Genomic DNA, 19,761 nt, shown 5'->3' with positions numbered 1-19,761 from the left:
ACGTATCAATAACAACGAGAGAACAATTCCTTACCTTTATTAATTTGGTTGGCTTGCACACTGGAGAGGAAGCTGCGGTGCTGGAGAGACTGGGGGAGGTTAGTGAAGAGAAAGAGAACCTCCAGAAGATGCTAAAGATGCTGGGGCAGGTGAGTCGTTGAGGTGAGGCAGAACATAGTGGAGATTGCTGGGGCAGGTGAGTCTTGAGGTGAGGCAGAACCTACAGAAGGTGCTGGAGATGCTGGGGCAGGTGAGTCTGGAGGTGAGGCAGAACCTCCAGAAGGTGCTGGAGATGCTGGGGCAGGTGAGTCTGGAGGTGAGGCAGAACATTCAGAAGTGCTGGAGATTCTGGAGCAGGTGAGTCAGGAGTAGTAGAGGCAGCTGAGGTAGAGGGTACAGGATCTCTTGCAGGCCTCTCTACCTTCTTAAAATACTGCTCCAGGTTACTCTGAACAGAGAGCAACCTCTTTTCATCCAAGATCTCCTTGTAACACTGCATCAAATCCATGATGCCTCGGTGGAAACCCTAGTGAACCTGTCCAAGTTGGGATCCTGAGCCTCAAAAGTTGCCAACGCTTGCTGTGACTCTGCAAAACCTCTTGCCAAGTCCTGCCTTGTGAAAGCCTTAGGCTCTGGGGCGGGTGCTTCTTCTTCTTCCTCTATCATCTGCTTCTCCAGTTGTATCAGGTCCTCAGCAGATAACTCCTCGCATGAGACTCCAGCAGCTCTGTAAACATCATCAACCTCCATCTCCAAATTGATTTCCTTATTCAGGGAACAACAACGTTCTTTACAACTTGCTGAAACTGTGTCCTCAAACCCATGGAAATCACTCACAAATTGAGGACAAATTTTCTTCCAGACACCATTCATGTTTGTTTGCTTAACCTCCTCCCAGGAATCAGCAATGTTCTTTACAGCATCAAGGATGTTGTAGGATTTCCAAAAGTCCTTCAGAGTCAAGTCCTTCTTGGTTTCAGTTGCCTGTAAAGCCACAGCAATTGTCCTTCGGAGGTAGTAGGCCTTGAACGAAGCAATCACTCCTTGGTCCATTGGCTGTAAAAGGGCCATGGTATTAGGTGGAAGGTAAACCACCTTGACATTAGGGTTGAAGTCTCCCAGCTGGGCAGGGTGTCCAGGGGCATTGTCCAGCACTAGCAACACCTTAAAGGGGATACCCTTGGAGGCGCAATACCGCTCCACACTTGGCACATAATGGTTTACGAACCAGTCCTCAAACACTGCAAGTGTCACCCATGCCTTCTTGTTGGACTTCCAAATTACTGGTAGTTGACCCTTCCAAATGCCCTTGAGTGCCCTTGGATTTTCAGCCTGATACACCAACAAGGGCTTCAGTTTGAAGTCGCCAGCAGCATTACCCCCAAGAAGTAAAGTTAGCCTCTCCTTGCTGGCTTTATGACCAGGTGCTGACTTCTCCTCCTTGGCGATGTAAGTGCGGTTAGCCATACGCTTCCAAAACAAACCTGTCTCATCCACGTTTTAAACACTTGCTGAGCAGAATAACCCCCCTCCTTAATTATCTCAGACAACGCTTTAGGAAAATTCACTCGCTGCTTTCTCATCCCCACTAGCAGCTTCACCTTGCACTTTAAGGTTTGGTATGGTCCCAATTGGAGCCGAGCCTTAAATCGCATAAACCAACCCCTACTAGACCACAAACTCTTCCTTTTCACTTCCCTCCCTTTTCTTTTTTCAACGCTTCAAACATCTCTTTTCGCCTTCTCCTGAATCACATAAGGCCTCTTTGACTGGGATACGCTGTGATGATTGGTCTTCCAACCAAAGCACCAATAACCTTTCCATTTCAATTATTAGTCCACTACGCTGCTTGGTTATCACTGTCGCTTTCATAGGAGCAGATCCTTTCCATGTTCAACGATGCGCTCTTTATCTTTGATAATGTAGCAACGGTCGAACGGCTAAGACCAAGTGAGCGGCCAATATTTGTTGGCGTTTCTCCCTTGCGCTTGGGAGCCATAACAAAGAGCAAAAAGTTACAAAAACGATACAACACAAGGAGAGACGCAGCGTAAACAACCAAAATGGCGTATGGGCGAGGAATGAGCGTAGCGAAGCGACGCCGTCCTCTCCCCCACAAAGTGTATTCTTCCGCCGTGCACCCGGAACTAGTTCGCGTTTGTTTACGTCGCTTACGACGCTAAACCGCGTAAGACGGAACGACGCATAATATTATTTTTTATATTTTTATGGGGGCGCGTTCGTAACCACGAAACATCGTAAGTCGAGACCAGCGTAACCCGAGGACTTACTGTGTGTATATAATATATATATATATATATATATATATATATATATATATAATATATATATATATATATATATATATATATATATAATATATATATATATATTTGAAAATGAATATTTTTTCTTGCCTTTAGACTGAAGATGGGACTTTGTTTTCGATATACAGTCAGCGCCCCTCGTGATTTCACACCCTCCCTCGGGAAATCACAGCTGTCGTTTTTGGGAGTAGTCTTGAAATCGAGCGAAAAAATTGACCGAGAGAAATTGATTATATGGCACCTCAAAGCTTAATGTTTCCACTAATCGGGGAAAGGAAACTCATGATTTATCGATCCAGTTATGATCAGTTGCCTTCTGACCTTTGTGGGGAGTGTCCGCACGTCTGAGGGGGGGCTCTATAGAGATCGCTATTTCGCCAGAGTTTATTTTTTTGTAACCAGACCATGGCCTGGGGGCATACTAGTCGTGATAACATAATAAGAATCATTGAGTGTTATAAGATAGGCCTTAGTTCAAGTGAAATAAGTGCTCAAGTGAATGTACAGAAGCGTACAGTGTGTAATATTATTGCCAAATACAAAGCAGGTGGGGAGAAGGAAATTCCTGTACACAAACATGGTGGTGGTGTTCCCAAGAAGCAGTCCCCACGTACCTTACGTTTCATTAAAAGTGAAACTTGAAGCTAATCCCACGTTAACAGCTAAACAGTTTGAAGGAAAACCACCCAGAAGTGCTTGGTGAAACGAGTGTTAGGACACTTCAGAAACGTATAAGTGGAGATTTTAGGATTTAAGAAAGTGAAAGCAAAGAAGAAACCACTTGTCACAGAGAAACAAAGGAAGGCAAGGGTTGCTTTTTGTAAGAAGGTTAGGGAGTGGCCGCTAGAGAGGGTACGAAAGATCCTTTTCACAGACGAGGCTACATTCTACATTTCTGACCCCGCAGGGCAAAAGGTCTGGGTCAAGAAGGGTGGCGATCCGTATCACCCCAAAGCCACTGCTAAGACAGTCAAGTACCCCGCTTGTTTCTTTGATGGTCTGGGGTGTGCTTTGGATACGGTGGTGTTGCTGATCTTGTTGTTTTACCAAAGGGACAAACTGTGAATGCCACGTGTATTACGAGATCCTGAACTTGTACTTGCCCGACGCTTTTGAGAAGGACTGGCACTGAAATCCTGCAACAAGACGGTTGCCCCTTGCCACACTGCAAAAATTATTAAGCAGTGGTTGGGGGATTGTGATGTTAAATACATAAATGACTGGCCTGGCAACTCCCCTGACTTATCACCCATTGAAAATCTTTGGGCCATAATAAAAGCCAACTTCGGAACAAGGACACATCAACAGTGCCAAAACTTGAGGAGGCCCTGAAGGAGTGCTGGGGCTGCCCTTGACCCCCAAATCTGCCGTAACCTCATTGATAGCATACCAAATAGGGTCACAGAAGTTATCAAGAGGAAAGGACTACCTTGCAAATACTAGAAGAGTAATTGGTGAGTGTTCACATAAAGTTTTAATGCATTTTTTTTCAGGATTATGTTTTTTCATATTGCAATGTAGGGTGTGAAATCACGAGGGGCGCTGACTGTATATACAGGCGGTCCCCGGGTTACAACGGGGGTTCCGTCTTAAGATGCGTCGTAACCCGAAAATTGCCGTAGCCGGAACGACGTTCTTGAAAACATGTCCACAGGGAAAATTTCACTACTAATTTGCAATTTTTTTCTTAGGGCCGTATCTCTAAAATTATCACTAATTTACTTTTTTCATGTGTGCAACACTGTGTATTCACAAATTACTGTATATTTTCATTAAAATACAAGTGAGAGAGAGAGAGAGAGAGAGAGAGAGAGCGAGAGAGAGAGAGAGAGAGAGAGAGAGAGAGAGAGAAATAACTCCTTAGTTTCAATAGAAATGAACATCTGTAGGCAACTTTTTCCCCCTCCCATATACATATATCTCCAGAGAAGAGAGAAAGAGAGGACTGTGCAATTATGTTTGTCTGTCTATCAATTCTTTTGCTGAGAGCGAGAGAGATAAAAGGAAGAAATAGAAACACCAAATGTTATGACAAGTATTTTGTGGTGAGAGAGAGAGAGAGAGAGGGAGAGTTGTCCTTACAGTATTTAAAAGAGAGAAAGAATGGAATGATTATTGTATTTAAAATACTCAGATATGAATTTTGTACTTACAGTTAATAAGTATTATTATTGGAAAATATTAATAATAAACTTATTACATAAATGTCCATGAAAATTATCTCATCTCAAGAGAGAGAGAGAGAGAGAGGAGAGAGAGAGAGAGAGAGAGAGAGAGAGAGAGAGAGAGAGAGAGAGATTACATTAAAACCATTAAATTCGTTGACCATTGTATGGCATGTTAAGCTTAGAGAGTCACTCGAGTTGAGTTAGGGAAAATTGATCAGAAAAAGACAAAGGGAAGAATTTCTTTTCAAATTAGTTATCGTATTATTACTACTTCTATTATTATTAATATTATTATTATTGAAAATTTAATAAACACGTGCATCTACCATAAAAATTCTCTCATCTCAGTACGAAAGAGGAATTATCCTTACAAGTGAAATGGAAAGGTTCATTTTGATCTCTTTAAAATACGACCATTATGAATTTGTAATTAAAGTTTTATTATTATATATTATAATTATTATTATTAATAACTGAAATTATCAATAAACATTTTACATACTATACCATAAATATTCTTTCATCTGCGGTAAAAGAGAGAGAGAGAGAGAGAGAGAGAGAGAGAGAGAGAGAGAGAGAGAGGAGATAGAGTGAGTTTATCTCTCTCTGTTCTCTCAAAAAAATACTTATAACGCTTCCAGCGAAAGAGAGGGAGGGAGTTACCACTATGACACATTATTATCTGTGTGGCAAAAGAGAGAGAGAGAGAGAGAGAGAGAGAGAGAGAGAGAGAGAGGAGAGAGAGAGAGAGTGAGTTAACCTTAATTAAAAGTGACATGGATAGATAGTACGTATTGTATTTCTTTAAAATACTATCACATATGAAATTTGTAATTACAGTATTATATTATTTGAAAGTATTAAAAAACAAATAGTACAAGTACATAAAAAAATCTCGAGTCTCGGTAAATGAGAGAGAGAGAGATTAGACGAGAGAGGATGAGAGAGAGAGGAGAGAGAGAGAGAGAGAGAGAGGAGGGGGGGGAGGAAATTTCAGGAACTATGTGATTGCAAACACTGCAGCTCTTCCCCCAGCTCTTCCCCCTCCTGGCTGTCACAGAACTTGATATATCTGACAGTTTTAGTACCTGTATCTCGAGGAAAGGTTACTGGAAGTTACTTGAAGAAGACTGGGTGATTTCCTTCATTCTTCCATAATTTTTTAAATTATAAGCTAAAATCTTAGTAATTCCCTATGGTATTTTCTTTAATGAATTGATATTATTGCTGTATAAATTAACCCTCTTACGCCGACTGGACGTATTTTACGTCAACATTTTTTGTCTCCCGTGTGCCGACTGGACGTATTTTATGTCGACTTACAAAAGTTTTTTTTTTAATTTGCGGAAAAATAACTTATAGGCCTACCAGCCTAAAACTTTTGAATCATGCGCCTTGGGGGATGCTGGGAGTTTTCACGGATCAAGGTGTTGTTTTGTTTTACAATCGTTACGCAGGCGCGCAAGCACAAATCTTTCTTGCCGCACTAAAAAGTTATTCTGTGACACATCTCGAGGAAATTATTTCGTCACTTTGACATAATTTTTGTACCATTGTAAATTAGCCGTTACATGAAGTATTATATATGAAAATGTGCTCATTTTTATGTAGAATATAACAATAAAATACTCATGATTGTAGCTTTTATCAGTTTTGAGATATTTTCATATAAATAACGATAATTGCCAAAATTTCAACCTTTGGTCAACTTTGACTCTACCGAAATGGTCGAAAAACGCATTTGTAAGCTAAAAGTCTTATATTTTAGAATTATTCAATCATTTACCTTAATTTTGCAACTAATTGGAAATCTCTAGCACAATATTTCGATTTATGGTGAATTTATGAAAAAACTTTTTCCTTACGTCCGCGCGGTAACTCTTCCGAAAAAAATCATACATGCGATTGTGGTAATGTTTGCACCATTTAAAATTATTCCGTTATATAAAGTTTTATATATGGAAATGTGCGCAATTTCATGCACAATACAACTAAAAACAACCCATGGTTGTAGCTTTTATCAGTTTTGAGATATTTTCATATAAATAACGATAAGTGCCAAATTTTCAACCTTCGGTCAACTTTGACTCTACCGACATGGGTCGAAAAACGCAATTGTAAGCTAAAATGCTTATATTCTAGTAATATTCACAAATTCTCTGCCTTTGTCCATAATAAGTACCTCAGGCCCCCTGTAACAACAGACAAAGCAACTGAAAAATACAATAGCCACTTCTGACATTTTATACTTTAGCATAAAAATTTCCACCACCCTTGTTAACCCTTGTTAGATAGGATACTTAAGAGACGTTTCCTATATAGTGGTTTATTTACGACTAAACATATACACAAAAGATATACAAAGGTGAGCTTCCGTAAACACTGTAACTGCTCAACTACATAACAAGCTTGTGAAGGTCTGAGCACTAATTACATTTAAAATACATTTTTAGCCGGAAACATATATAACATGTTTCCGCCCTTCTCTGTTTGTTTAAAAAATTTTGAAAAAAAATTAAATAAACAAATAATCATGAGAACCAAAATACTAATATAAATAACACACGCTGTAAAAACTATAAGGCAATGGATTCATATATGAGTTAATATAAAATTTACATCACATGAGTAAAATATTAGTAAATACTTCATTTACACTTTATTTCTAATGGCGGAATTTTTGCCATCAAACAACAGAACAAACAATATTTTTTTTATTTTTAGCATGACAAAATTTATTTCTGAGAAAAATATTATGAACTTCTATGTTATCTTTACATTCCTTTGTCAAAATACTGCTATCATATCTTTCGTGTCGAGCCAGGGTAGGAGTCCACAGAATTATCTTCCAACTTTTCCTTCAAATCTGTAATGGTATTTCGAAGTAAACTCTCCTCCACCTGTTTTGTACTACCTATCGATTCCAACAAAGGCCTAGAATTAGTGAACAATCTGACAGGAAGAGTTACTGAATCTTTAGAGTTTTTCCAAAGAGTAACTGCCCAAGTTGTTTAGCGAAGAATACGGAATCATCAACCAGTTTAGACAAATTCCTAGTTTTCAGCTGCCTTTGCAGAGTGACACACCTTTTGTATTAACTTTGATTTCCAAAAGATAGGTTACCGCATTGTAAGTTTCCTTTGATCCCAATAAAACAAGATTTCCTCCAATGCTTTTGTTATCAGTCCGATACGAAGCGTCTCCCAGACCAAATACAACGAGATCGTCTTTATTACCAATTCTTGAAAACATGACTTTATTTGGTTTGCTATGAACTCTCCTAACAACATGATTTACGTCGCTTAAGATCTCTTATCTTCGCATCGTTATTCTTCATTGACATTAGTAGAGCAGTTTATCGATAAATCTGGTCTAGTGTTCGCAGCCAGCCAGCCTATTTTACCAGCATACTTTCGATAGACTTTCATTTCTTGTTTTGTCAACAGATCATCAGAATTGGCTTTACGTATATCTTGTATCTCCTCAATACTATTTGCATAATCCTCCATCGATATCACAATCGCGTTTTCTGATTTGTGTATATCTATACCAGTAAATCTAAATACATTCTTCTCAACCTTTGACACTGTTTAAAAACACTCTTAATCTTTTCTATGATATTAATTAACAAATCTTTCTGTTCTGCGATGCTAAAATCATCGACATGGGTAATGACCATTCCTATAAGATTATTTTCCTCCATACTGATAGTAAAATGCTTCATCGCCACTCACATTCTTCAATCCTTCGTCTTAAAAATATCCTTTATTCTAAGCCAAAACTTCCTGCTGGCATCGTCAAGTCCGTACAAAGGCTTCTTCAATTTCCAAAGTACACCTTCTTTCTTCAAGTCTTTCGGAGGTTCAATAAAGACGTCTCGATCCAAGGCTCTTGATTGTAAGAAGGCAGCCCTAATATCAATGGACTGAAGATCAAACTTTTCATTAGCTGCCACGGCTAAAAAATTTTACACTTTCTTTCATAGCTGTGGGAGAATCAGCTTGAGGTTTACATTCTTCCTGGAAGCCTCTGGCAACCATCTGTTCTTTATAATCACTTTTTGACCATCGTGTTTTTCTTTCTTTGTAATTACCCACCTACCGCTGATCCTCTGTTGTCCATCATCTTTCACTTCTTCAAAAGTATTGTACTCAGTAAGATTTTTATATTCATTTCTTTAGCTATAAGCACTTCAGGCAACTTATGATACTAACTGGAAGTTCCACCACATATACCGTATTATCAAAGTCAAAACATTCAGCCTTTTCTGACTTCATCCAATATGCACCTATAGCATCATCCTTCTTGTCAACAAAATCAATGGTTCCGTTATTATATTTCTTCCTCTTCCGCATAGTTACTAATTTTCCTTATACATGTATACATTTTGTCCTCATCTTCTGCCTCTTCTAAAAATTTCAACCACCTTTCTGAGCTGAGATCTCGTGTTTCTTCTTCCTTAAATCATCTTTTACTTCGTCTTTCTCTTCAAATAAGGAATTTTCTTCTTTTTTCATATTTCTCCTGACTAGTGTCAGAGACTTTGTTATTTAGCCCTCGTTATTGTCATCTTCACGAGCATATACTCTGTAAGGCTGTACTTTACAATCAGCAACCTTTTTCAAATCACATTTGCCCAAATAAAAAACATCTCTATTCCTATGACAAAATACTTTTGGGCCAGGACCAGACAGCTTTTATTATTTTTCTCCTGATAAAATACAAGATCCCCTTCATCGTATTTTATGTCATTAAAGCTACTTTTTCTCACTTTGTGGAAGCATAATCAACTTACTTCCATATTCTTCTTCCCTAAATTTTTTAGTTATCTCATGGTGCCTTTCCATAATTTTTGACACTGCTTCACTATCGAATAAACACTTTCTGTGGCTAGATTTCCAATTGAAATTCCTGGAAAAATAACTGATTTCCCAGTCACCAATCTCATAGGTTCGTATCCAAGAATATTCACATTTGTATTGTGTGTCCATGCTGCCATATTTACTGCCATTTTCAAATCTATCTTTTTGTCTGCGTCTAACATCTTGTTCACTGTAAAATCGCTGAATGAGGTTTCTCTCATTTAATCCATTACTCCAAGGAGAGTATGGTGGACCAAATTTTACAGTTAAAGCCAAACTTACTAAGCATATTCATTTAACCCCTCATTCTGAAATTCGGTTCCATTATCAGCCCAAAAGCCAACTGAAGGAAAACCAAACCGCCAATTCCAGCCATTATCAAAGCATCAACTATAGTTTCCATTCGCTTGTTTGAAATTACTACACCAGAAAGAAACCTGTGAACGAGCAGACCATCCAAAGTATGTATTTACTTTCCATTCTGTTTCAAATCAATGGTAACAATCTGATTAAAATCAGTTACTTTTGGGATTGCTACTTTCGGCCTTCCCAAGATCTTTTAATTTTTGACAAACTTTACAGTTCAGTTACAACTCTTTTTGTTTTTATAATTTTTTTCCTGATCTCATCATTCAGTAAATTAGCATTTCTATACGACCCAATTAACTGTTCTTCTCCTTTATGGTTGGTTACCTCATGGATTTTCTTGACTTTACTATAACTTTGTACTTCTTTTTCCTTTTTTTATAAAGAAAACTGTTTCGTCCGTTGTCCACGTGCCACATTTATATAATTGTAAAGCTTGATGTCCTCCATCAGTGTCGTATAATTGAAATTTTCTTGACTTATGTAAATTAATGACCATAACATTATTATGCATTATATCCACGTTCCATTCCTTTAGGGTGTTTTTTCCCAACCCCAAACAAAAAAGGTATATTCTTGGCGTTAATCACATATGCATCCACCAACATTTTCACAAAACATCTTCAGTATCTTTTTCTTTCCATGAAACTGGAAGACTAATTATTTCTGTACTTGTGAATAAAACCGGTCCATCTCCAAATCTAAAATCCTGAGAACAAGACTTACTTTGCAAATCCTCCTTCGTTATGTTATTTGAACAGAGATATCTATTTAACCATTCCCTTCCTACGAGAGTTTTCGGACACCCAGTGTCAACAATCATAGCTTCCACTTCTTCAACTTCTTTTGTGAAGTGCACTTCCATAGTACGACCAATCAATATCTCCTTGTTTTCCTTCGGACACAAATCTGACTTATTTGCATTCTTTATCAATTCTTTTTAATTCATTCATTTCTTTCATAAGCTTCTCACAGCACATTGTTCAAGATTTTTTAATCTTTCATCAACTTTCTTATCTGATTGCGATCTAAAGTTAGTTGATCTATCGAACCTTCCTGCAGGATTATTACGCGTTTTTGAATATGATCTAAAAGGCGTTCTTGAGGACGATCTAGATTGCGTTCTGGAAGGTCCCTCTTCTATAGTTACCGGATTCTGTTCGCCAATATCCAGGATCGAAGTGGACCTCCTATACCTGTAGAAGTTTGGCGATTCTTTAAGCTCCCTCCAATTCTGGTAACGGACTTCTATTATCCGTGTGAAAACGTAGAAGAGCTGTCAAAAGATTTAACAGCCTCGAATCTCTATTGTTTTCTATTTTTAGCTTTCTAAATTCCATCTTCAATTTATGAACAACATTTTCTTCATCAACAGGTTTCCTTTCCAACCCATCTTCAATCACTTCTTTGAGGCGGGTCTTTTCATCCGTTGTTATTTTTCCTCCTTCATAAGCTGCCTTTATCATTAACAAAACTCATTACATAATTAGACAAGTATTATTTTTTCTCTAGATATTTCAGCCATCAAACTTTCGAACTTATCTAGGAATTTCTCGCAAACTCTCTGATTTTGTCAGTTGAAAAGGCAAGAACTTTCTGTATAATGTCATTACACTTTTCAGCCTTAGTTTTTGCATATTTCTCTGCCAGAACCATCTAAGACATTGTGAACGGTCTTCAAAGAACTGTTAACTGTACGATCTATTACGACTGTAATACATATTCCTTAACTCTCTCATTCTTCTTCAATCTTTCAATTAATTCATTATTTATTTATTATACTCACTATCTTTGTTATTAGTGCTCCAATCTTCAATTTTCAACCTTAAATCTTTCAAAAGTTTGTCCAACCCAAATCGGTGGTAGTTTGGCTTTTGTAATCTGAGTCGTGTATCGGGAAAAGATTTTGTTTTCGAAGTGCTATCTAAAAGCTTTGACAAAATCTCTGTTTGTTGTGTCAACATATTTGTCAAATCGGACCCATAGCCAACATTTTCCACTGAGCCATTGACTCGAGAATCACCAACCTTCGTCTTGTGAGTTGACTCCATATGCATAATGTAATCCAGTCTGGTTCCCATATTCACATCGCACGCATCACAGTAGGTTTGAGATATTCTAGTATCCATCGTGAGCATCTTGAGCTTGAAACAGGTCATATTTCTAAAGTGATCCATCAAAATCTTTGCTTCCTCATCCTTGAATTTCTTAGCTCTTGTCTTTCTTACACAATCATCATCTGTACCTATATGACCAAACAGGGGACCATTGCAAGTCTTACATTTTAAGAAATCAAATTCTCTGTAATCCTCGTTTATATTCCAAATTTTTCAAGCTTCAATATCATAGATAGATCACCATCACTTTTATATCCAGAAGTGTCAAATGAAAACATACTTCTTTATGCAAAAACCACACCGGGAGGGCTAGGATCATTCCAGGCCAAACTGGGGGGCAAAATTAGATCAATTATTATACATAAAGGACTGACTACAGGGAAGACGAACAGCTTCCAAGTTTACGTTATTCGCCGTTAATACCGTTCGGAAATCCTTCAGATTTTCTCCACTTGTTGCCCTCAGCTATCACATCCAAGCAAAGACTGACATTACAATCATCGTGTGTTTCTACATGAAAGCATTACTTCAGTAAGTTTCTTCCACTTTAAGCATTACTTCACGATGTGTTTCCAGTATCAGTGCACAGTCCCAAGCTTTGGCAGGTGAGAGATTACGAATTCATCCAAACGAAGACCATGATACTATCGGCTTACTCTTCAAGGCGTCCAATACTTCCTTTTCCTCCAGCAGCAAATATCCAAGCAGCTCGACTTCGAGGTATCAAGCTTCATGCTACGAAAACTTGACGCCAGAAACATGCCGAAAGTAAAAGCATTTGCCCACATGACCTGGAAATCCCCCACACACACAGTAGTGAAGGGGAAAGTCTACTCCATCCTCATAATGATGTTACGTTGTATAAATCCACAGAAAACTCCGTTAAAATGGTAAATCCAAGGTATAATATTCAGATCGGACGCTCTGCTACCAAATGTTAGATAGGATACTTAAGAGACGTTTCCTATATAGTGGTTTATTACGACTAAACATATACACAAAAGATATACAAAGGAAAGGTGAGCTTCCGTAAACACTGTAACTGCTCAACTACATAACAAGCTTGTTGAAGGTCTGAGCACTAATTACATTTAAAATACATTTTTAGCCGGAAACATATATAACAACCCTTAAACGCCTATTGGACGTATTATACGTCGACTAAAATTGTCTGTCGGGTGCTTAATGGACATACGATACGTCGACTACAAAAAGTTTTTTTAAATATTCGTGGAAAAATAGTTATAGGCCAAGTTGCAAAAAATTGGAAATCACGCGCCTTGAGGGATGCTGGGAGTTCACGGATCAAGCTGTTGTTTTGTTTACGGGTGATACCCAGCCACGCATGCACGAATTGCTTTCTTCTCTCACCAGCAAGCAAAAGAATTGATAGACAGACAAACAGATTATTCAGTCCTCTCTTTCTCTCTTCTCTGGAAAAGATATATGTATTTATGGGAGGGGAAGAAGTGTTGCCTAAAGAAGTTCATTTCAATCTTTTGATATCGTAAGGAGTTATTCTCTCTCTCTCTCTCTCTCTCTCTCTCTCTCTCTCTCTCTCTCTCTCTCTCTCTCTCTCTCTCTCTCTCTCTCTGTATATTTCTAATGGTAAAATGTTTCAGATGACTTTGAAATGATATTAATAATACCAATTCAATGATATATTTGATGTAGGATGATACCTTAAGTATACATTTGGTATTAGAACTTTCAAGATAGACAAATATAAGCATTTTTAGAGGGGAGTTCTAACTATTCGCGGGTTTGAGCTATTCGCGGGGGTGTCTGGTACCCATCCCCCACGAATACGGAGGGGTTGGGGGGAGAGACTGTATACATCTTCCCAATCCCCAAATGTGGACTACCAAACTTGCAATGTACTAGTCAATCCAAAACCACTAAAATCAACTCTTAGCATCATGATCTGTGTCATATCCCCTGTATTTCTAATAACCTTTAGGCTATAATTAATTTTCCTATCCAGCAAATTACTACCCTCTAACACCAGACTTTAAAAGGTAAAGATATCTTATAACTTTTCCTAACTAATTCACCCCTAAAGAAAACCTAAAAAAAATGTCTGCCAAAGTTTCATCTTCATCTTGTTTCTCTTCTACCAAATCAATATCCCATTCTATAGAACCACCACACAAATCTGAAATCCCCCTGCATCATAAAAACTTCTACTAAGTCCATCCACTACATTATGTCTGATCTCTATGTACTTTGAGTTTCACATCAAAATCCCTAATTGTCAAGAAACACAAGAGCTCTCTTAGGTGACAGATCTGGTGTATTAAAATGTTCCAGTACATATATAGATTATATATGTGTATGCTTTGCATGCTCCAAGTTCACATTGTAAAGTGTGCCTTGTATTTGTTTTTGACATGATCATTCTTCATATGCAGTAATTTAATTTGTTAAAGGTCACTGTTTTAATGATAATTTATTTGATCATTTAGAATTGCAGTTTGTCTTTAACTGCTGTTAGTTGCCATAAAAAAAATTAAATAAAATGTACACAACTGATGAAGGGTTCTTTGCACAATAATTCAGCATCATAAATACTGATAGCAAATTTGTAGTGAAACTGGTCTGCATAATATTTCGTTATTTTGCTTCATATTTAAATATACTAAGGAAAATCATCAGTAAGAAATTTGACGTTACCTTTTTGGCAATATCTGTCACGTTTTCATTCACATTACCCACTGTACTTTTACTCCATTTGCGTGTTATGGGCCCTTGACTTTCATTTGAACTTCTCAAGGGATCAAAAGGGGTTAAGGTCATCATCCCATCTGGTGTTTGATCTTGTGGTTCCTCCTGTTGATCATTACCCTGCAACAGAAGAAATTTCATTTTAGACTTAATCATAACTGAAACGGTATTAGAACCATGGTACTCATTGTGTCTATACAAATACTCAAATCAGCTATACCATATTCAAGCATGATGTAAAGTCACGTGTTGAGTCTACTTAAAAATTTTAGAAAATATATTCAAGAATATCTGAGTACTTAAGGAGAGAGGAAGTAGTGGGGAAACGTTTGTTAGATTACACTCATAAATAGGAGCTAAAATCAAGTTTACAGAAGTTATATATAATCATTATTTGGTTGACTCTGAAGTTCAAGTTGGAGAGGAAGGGGTGATATAGTGGCTGTAAAGGTAATTATGACAAGCAAATTAGATATGAAGGGATCATAGCCACTAGGCTACCCAAGACAATCACACACAGTGCTGGTCCCAAGTCTGGACAAATAGGCAAGATTGGAGTCATTAAGGGCATCCATCAACAATTCATTTACTAAAATTAATTACTATATGAAATAATCAAGATAGTTAATAGTTGTAGGAGGCTTATTAAAAGCTGAAACCACTTTAGTGACTTTAGTGGGGCAGCATAACAAACCTTTTGTGCATTTTGTGATACAAGCACCAAATTTGGCACGAATGTACATTAATATATTGTGAACATTTTCAGATATTGGGCCACTTGAAATTCTCTCTTTATGTCCGCCATATTGGATTTCAAAATGGCAGCCACTTGAAATCTACGTTTGCTATTACCTTTGGACATAATGAAGCTATTGACTTGATTCTGGTATCGAAATGTATGTTTTTGGGGGCAAGGAATCCAATGGTACTAATTGCCACTTGGTATTGTCAAGTATTGGCCGCCATATTGACTTTCAAAATGGCCACCACATAAAAATTACATTTGCGATTATCTCTAGGTCTAATGCAATTGACTTGTATGTTTACGCAGTGGTGATGGTGGTGGTGTTGGTGGTGGTAGTTGTGGTGGTGGTAGTGGTAGTTATGGTGGTATAGTAGTTGCTGCCTCCACTCTTCCAAGAGTGTGCCCACACAGTGGCCATGATCCGACACTCAATGGGCATCACGTAGAATGCTGTGGAACACCTGAATCCTGGACAGACACCAGTGGTCACCTTTGATCAGCCACTGTTTGCTTTAGCCAAGCAGATACAGTGGAAGTGGCCAGAGAGCTATGGTGAAGACCAGACAGTGGTGATGTTTGGCGGTCTCCACATAGAGATGGCGGCACTGAAAACACTGGGGAACTGGATGCAGGGGAGTGGTTGGGTGCAAGCACTTGTGGAAGCCCAGATCGTGACAACAGGTACAGCAGACTCATTCCTGTGAGCATCCCATGTCTTATGCACAAGAAGAGCACAACAAGTGACTGCAGCAGCACTGTACATCCTGCAACATTGTGCCTACAATCACTACTGTCTGGGAGAAACCAGTGATATAGAGGAACTTTCTCTGTTTGAAGACTGGTGTTGCCAGAGAAGAGAACACATCCCCCAGTTTCACTACTGGGCAACCGTGCTGGAACTAGAACTGTTGGTTCTAGTGTATGTGCGTTCTCTCAGGCAGGGATCGTTCATGATGTAACTTGATGCTCTGACAGAGCTGGTTCCCTGGTTCCATGCACTGGATCACACCCACTATGCTAGGTGGAGACCAGTGCACCTGAAGGACAGGGCCGAACTCACCACTAAACACCACCCAGATGTCGCCAGAAAATTCAAGGAAGGCCATTTCACCGTTCAGAAAACACAGAGGGTGTTCTCTTCAATCCCGATTGACCAGGCACATGAACAGAATAATGCCTGCATCAAAGGAGACGGTGAAGCAGTTGGGCTCACTGACAACCCTAGTGCCCTACATCGCTGGATGGCTGCAGGACCGGAAGTTGCCAGGGTGATCGAAGAATTCCAGGATTGGGACCAACACTGGAGACGGCAAACAGCAGACACACGTCATCATGATCAGGCATGTCCTCCCGCACTGTCTGATGGTGGAAGTCTCTGCACTGGTACCAAGAATGATCTCCTCACATGCTTGGAAGAAGTCTCCGATGCAGAGACAGAGACTCCTGTAACGCCTGTATTGTGCTTGCTGGAGCAGCCATCGTCCAGATGCTGAGGCAAGCTGCATCAAAGACCTTTGAAGAGTATGCACAACACATCTTCATCCCATATATGTACATGAAGCCGCAAACAGTGTCATGCCTGGATCTGGTCTGGGATACTCACCTTGCAGATTCACTGAAAGCTAGTGCACATGCAAAGCAGGGACAAGGCATGCGGAGACGTGTGGTGGCTGCTGCAGCCATACCAGGAAACTGGCAGAACTTCCTACTAGTGGACAGCAACAAGACCGAGCTGTTACGCTTCCTCTCAACAGCTTTAATGGAATGGTATGACCAGGAGGACAAGCAACTTGTCATTACTGATGGAGAGGCAGTGCTCAGCAAGCCAGTACTGCCAGATCTGACCTCATTCGCCCCATGTAACCATGAAGAAGCTGACACTCGGATGTTGCTGCATGCATCTCATGCAGCCCAGCATGGACACCATGCAATACTCATCCGGACTGTAGACACCGATGTTGTGGTGCTGAAATCAGAAGACAAACTGTGGCTGGCTTTCGGAACAAGCCAGAGTTTCTGATACTTAGCAGCACACGAAATAGCAGCTGGGTTGGGACAAGAGAAGGCTCGTGCACTGCCAATGTTCCACGCTTTAACTGGATGCAACACTGTGTCTAGTTTTGCTATATGTGGCAAGAAGACTGCGTGAGAAATCTGGAAGGTACTCCCAGAACTCACTGAGGCGCTACTACTGCTGACCTTTGCATCGCGCGATATACCAGACGATGCTATGCAAATCATTGAGAGGTTCGTGATCCTGTTGTATAACCGAACCAGCAAATGCACCGACATTGACAAAGCCAAGAGAAAACTCTTCGCAAGGAAGAACAATGTGCAGCTCATCCCTCCAACGAAGGCAGCTTTGGAGGAACATGTCAAGAGGGCAGTGTATCAAGGTGGACATGTGGGGGGCCAGATACTACTGCCAGCACCAGAGCTCCCTCCACCAACCAACTGGGGTTGGTCAAGGACTAGAGAAGGACAATACACACCTTACTGGACCAGGCTACCTGAAGCAGCTCACAGGTGCATTGAGCTGGTTTATTGCAAGTGCAAAAAAGGGTGTGTGAGGCGCTGCAAGTGCAAAAAGGCTGCCCTTCAGTGCACAACCCTCTGTGATTGTGAAGGGCACTGCACATGATGGTGATTCCACAAAATACATGTACTTGTGCCAATGCTGAACTCGTTAACATGACATTGTTTATGTACACGTATCTTAAGTACCAGTATATACCTAGCCTCAGACAACAGACCATTGTAGAATGTCAGTGTACACCTAGCCTCATACTAGACCATGAAGCATGTCAATATTTAATAAAATCATTCTTTTCAGAGTATTGTGTTGAATCCAATATTTGCCTAGATAATTTCCAAATACAATTATATAATAGACTGTGATAGACAATACCAAGTGACAATTGGTACCATTGGATTCCTTATCCCCCAAAACATATATTTAGATACCAGTCAAGTCAATAGCTTCATTATATCCAAAGATAATAGCAAACGTAGATTTCAAGTGGCGGCCATTTTGAAATCCAATATGGCGGACATAAAGAGAGAATTTCAAGTGCCCTAATATCTGAAAATGCACAATTCCTTTGAATATTTTAGCTAAGCCACCCCACTATATAGCGATAAGCTGAGAAGAGTTAGGGTAGAGATGAAGGCAATGAGAGCATGAAATATGAGCAAGGGTTTAAAGAAAAGAATGTGCAGTGGGGTCTCAGTAATTCACTGGGGATAGGAACAACCACCCGCATTAAGCAAATATCCGCTTTATCACACCCCTCAAAAATCACTTAGACTATAGCCTAACTGCCTACTTCAATAGTTAAAACCTATTTTAATACTAGTCCAAGCACCAAATATACCTTAAACTACCATATGGGTACTTACCACTGATCCAGCCTAGCCTATGTTGATTGAAGATGATACACATGCACATACTACAACTTAAAACAATCACAAAGGCAAACACACATTGCATGCTCCTTTTAGCAGTAGTAGTAGAAACAGCTCCCTTGCTCATTTTATTCCTCCTTGTTTGTGTTTAAGTTTTATGTCTCTATAATGCAATAAATATTTAATAAATTCTTCCCTATTTTCAATTTCATCCTTCATCAGATCTGCAAACAAAAGTATATTCGCTAACAATTCCTCTTTATTTTTCAGTTATTGCTGCTGCACAAAACTATATTTCGTGAATGAATACATTTATGATAAAAAAATAGTTTACTAACTGATTACAGTATCATACTGTAATATCAATGTGTAAACAGCACAATACAGCAATCAAAGTTATGGGGGAATTGATGAATTTGTTGTATTTAACAACATTCTCAAGGGTTGGTTCTGAGAGAGAGAGAGAGAGAGAGAGAGAGAGAGAGAGAGAGAGAGAGTGGTTATTTTGTCTGTTGTCTCATTGTTTGCATTCGTCGGAAGCAATAGGAAGGTTCTTGGATGTTTTGTGTATTTACTATACAGGCGGCCTGCGGTTACTGGCGCAATCACGTAGCGTTGAATCGGTTTTACGGCTGTCGTCAAAAATATTCATTAAAAAATAATTTATTTTAAAGTATTTTTATGGCACAATTTTTGGTTAACAGCGCAAAAGCGCCATTATGTCTAATGAGTACATACATTTGTAGAAATACTATTCAGACCATAAAGGTTATGCAAATTATATTAAAAAATTTTATTGAGAGTTATTAGGGTAAACTATATACCCATGAGCTGTTCTATGTCACCACCTGCTGCTCTTCTGAAAATATGGAGTTAAAATAGTGCAAATTTAGCGATCGATGTGTCAATTTATAAATGTTCATGCTTTTGTGTTTAAAATGTGTATGAAAATGTATTATGTATAGGGTATTTGTATTTCTGTACATAAATATGATACAAAGGCAGCTTTTGAAACTGCCCTCCACATTATCAAAGAGGATGATTTTC

The 19,761-nt window shown here is 39.0% G+C and overlaps 1 protein-coding gene across 1 annotated transcript in view; it reads right to left on the bottom strand.

The window, feature by feature from the left end:
• The window catches only part of LOC135220880 (zinc finger protein 40-like), a 260,085-nt gene that overhangs the window by 45,036 nt on the left and 195,288 nt on the right, over window positions 1-19,761 (bottom strand). Inside the window, exon 4 of the mRNA XM_064258487.1 lies at window positions 14,514-14,684. Within this exon, the coding sequence (XP_064114557.1) occupies window positions 14,514-14,684 (171 nt within the window). The remainder of the gene's footprint in view (window positions 1-14,513; window positions 14,685-19,761) is intronic.

The sequence above is a fragment of the Macrobrachium nipponense genome, chromosome 2, assembly GCF_015104395.2.
Source record: "Macrobrachium nipponense isolate FS-2020 chromosome 2, ASM1510439v2, whole genome shotgun sequence".
NCBI classification, from domain to species: domain Eukaryota; kingdom Metazoa; phylum Arthropoda; class Malacostraca; order Decapoda; family Palaemonidae; genus Macrobrachium; species Macrobrachium nipponense.
Note: the sequence above shows the minus strand (reverse complement) of the source record. Positions and strands in the feature narration are given on the sequence as shown.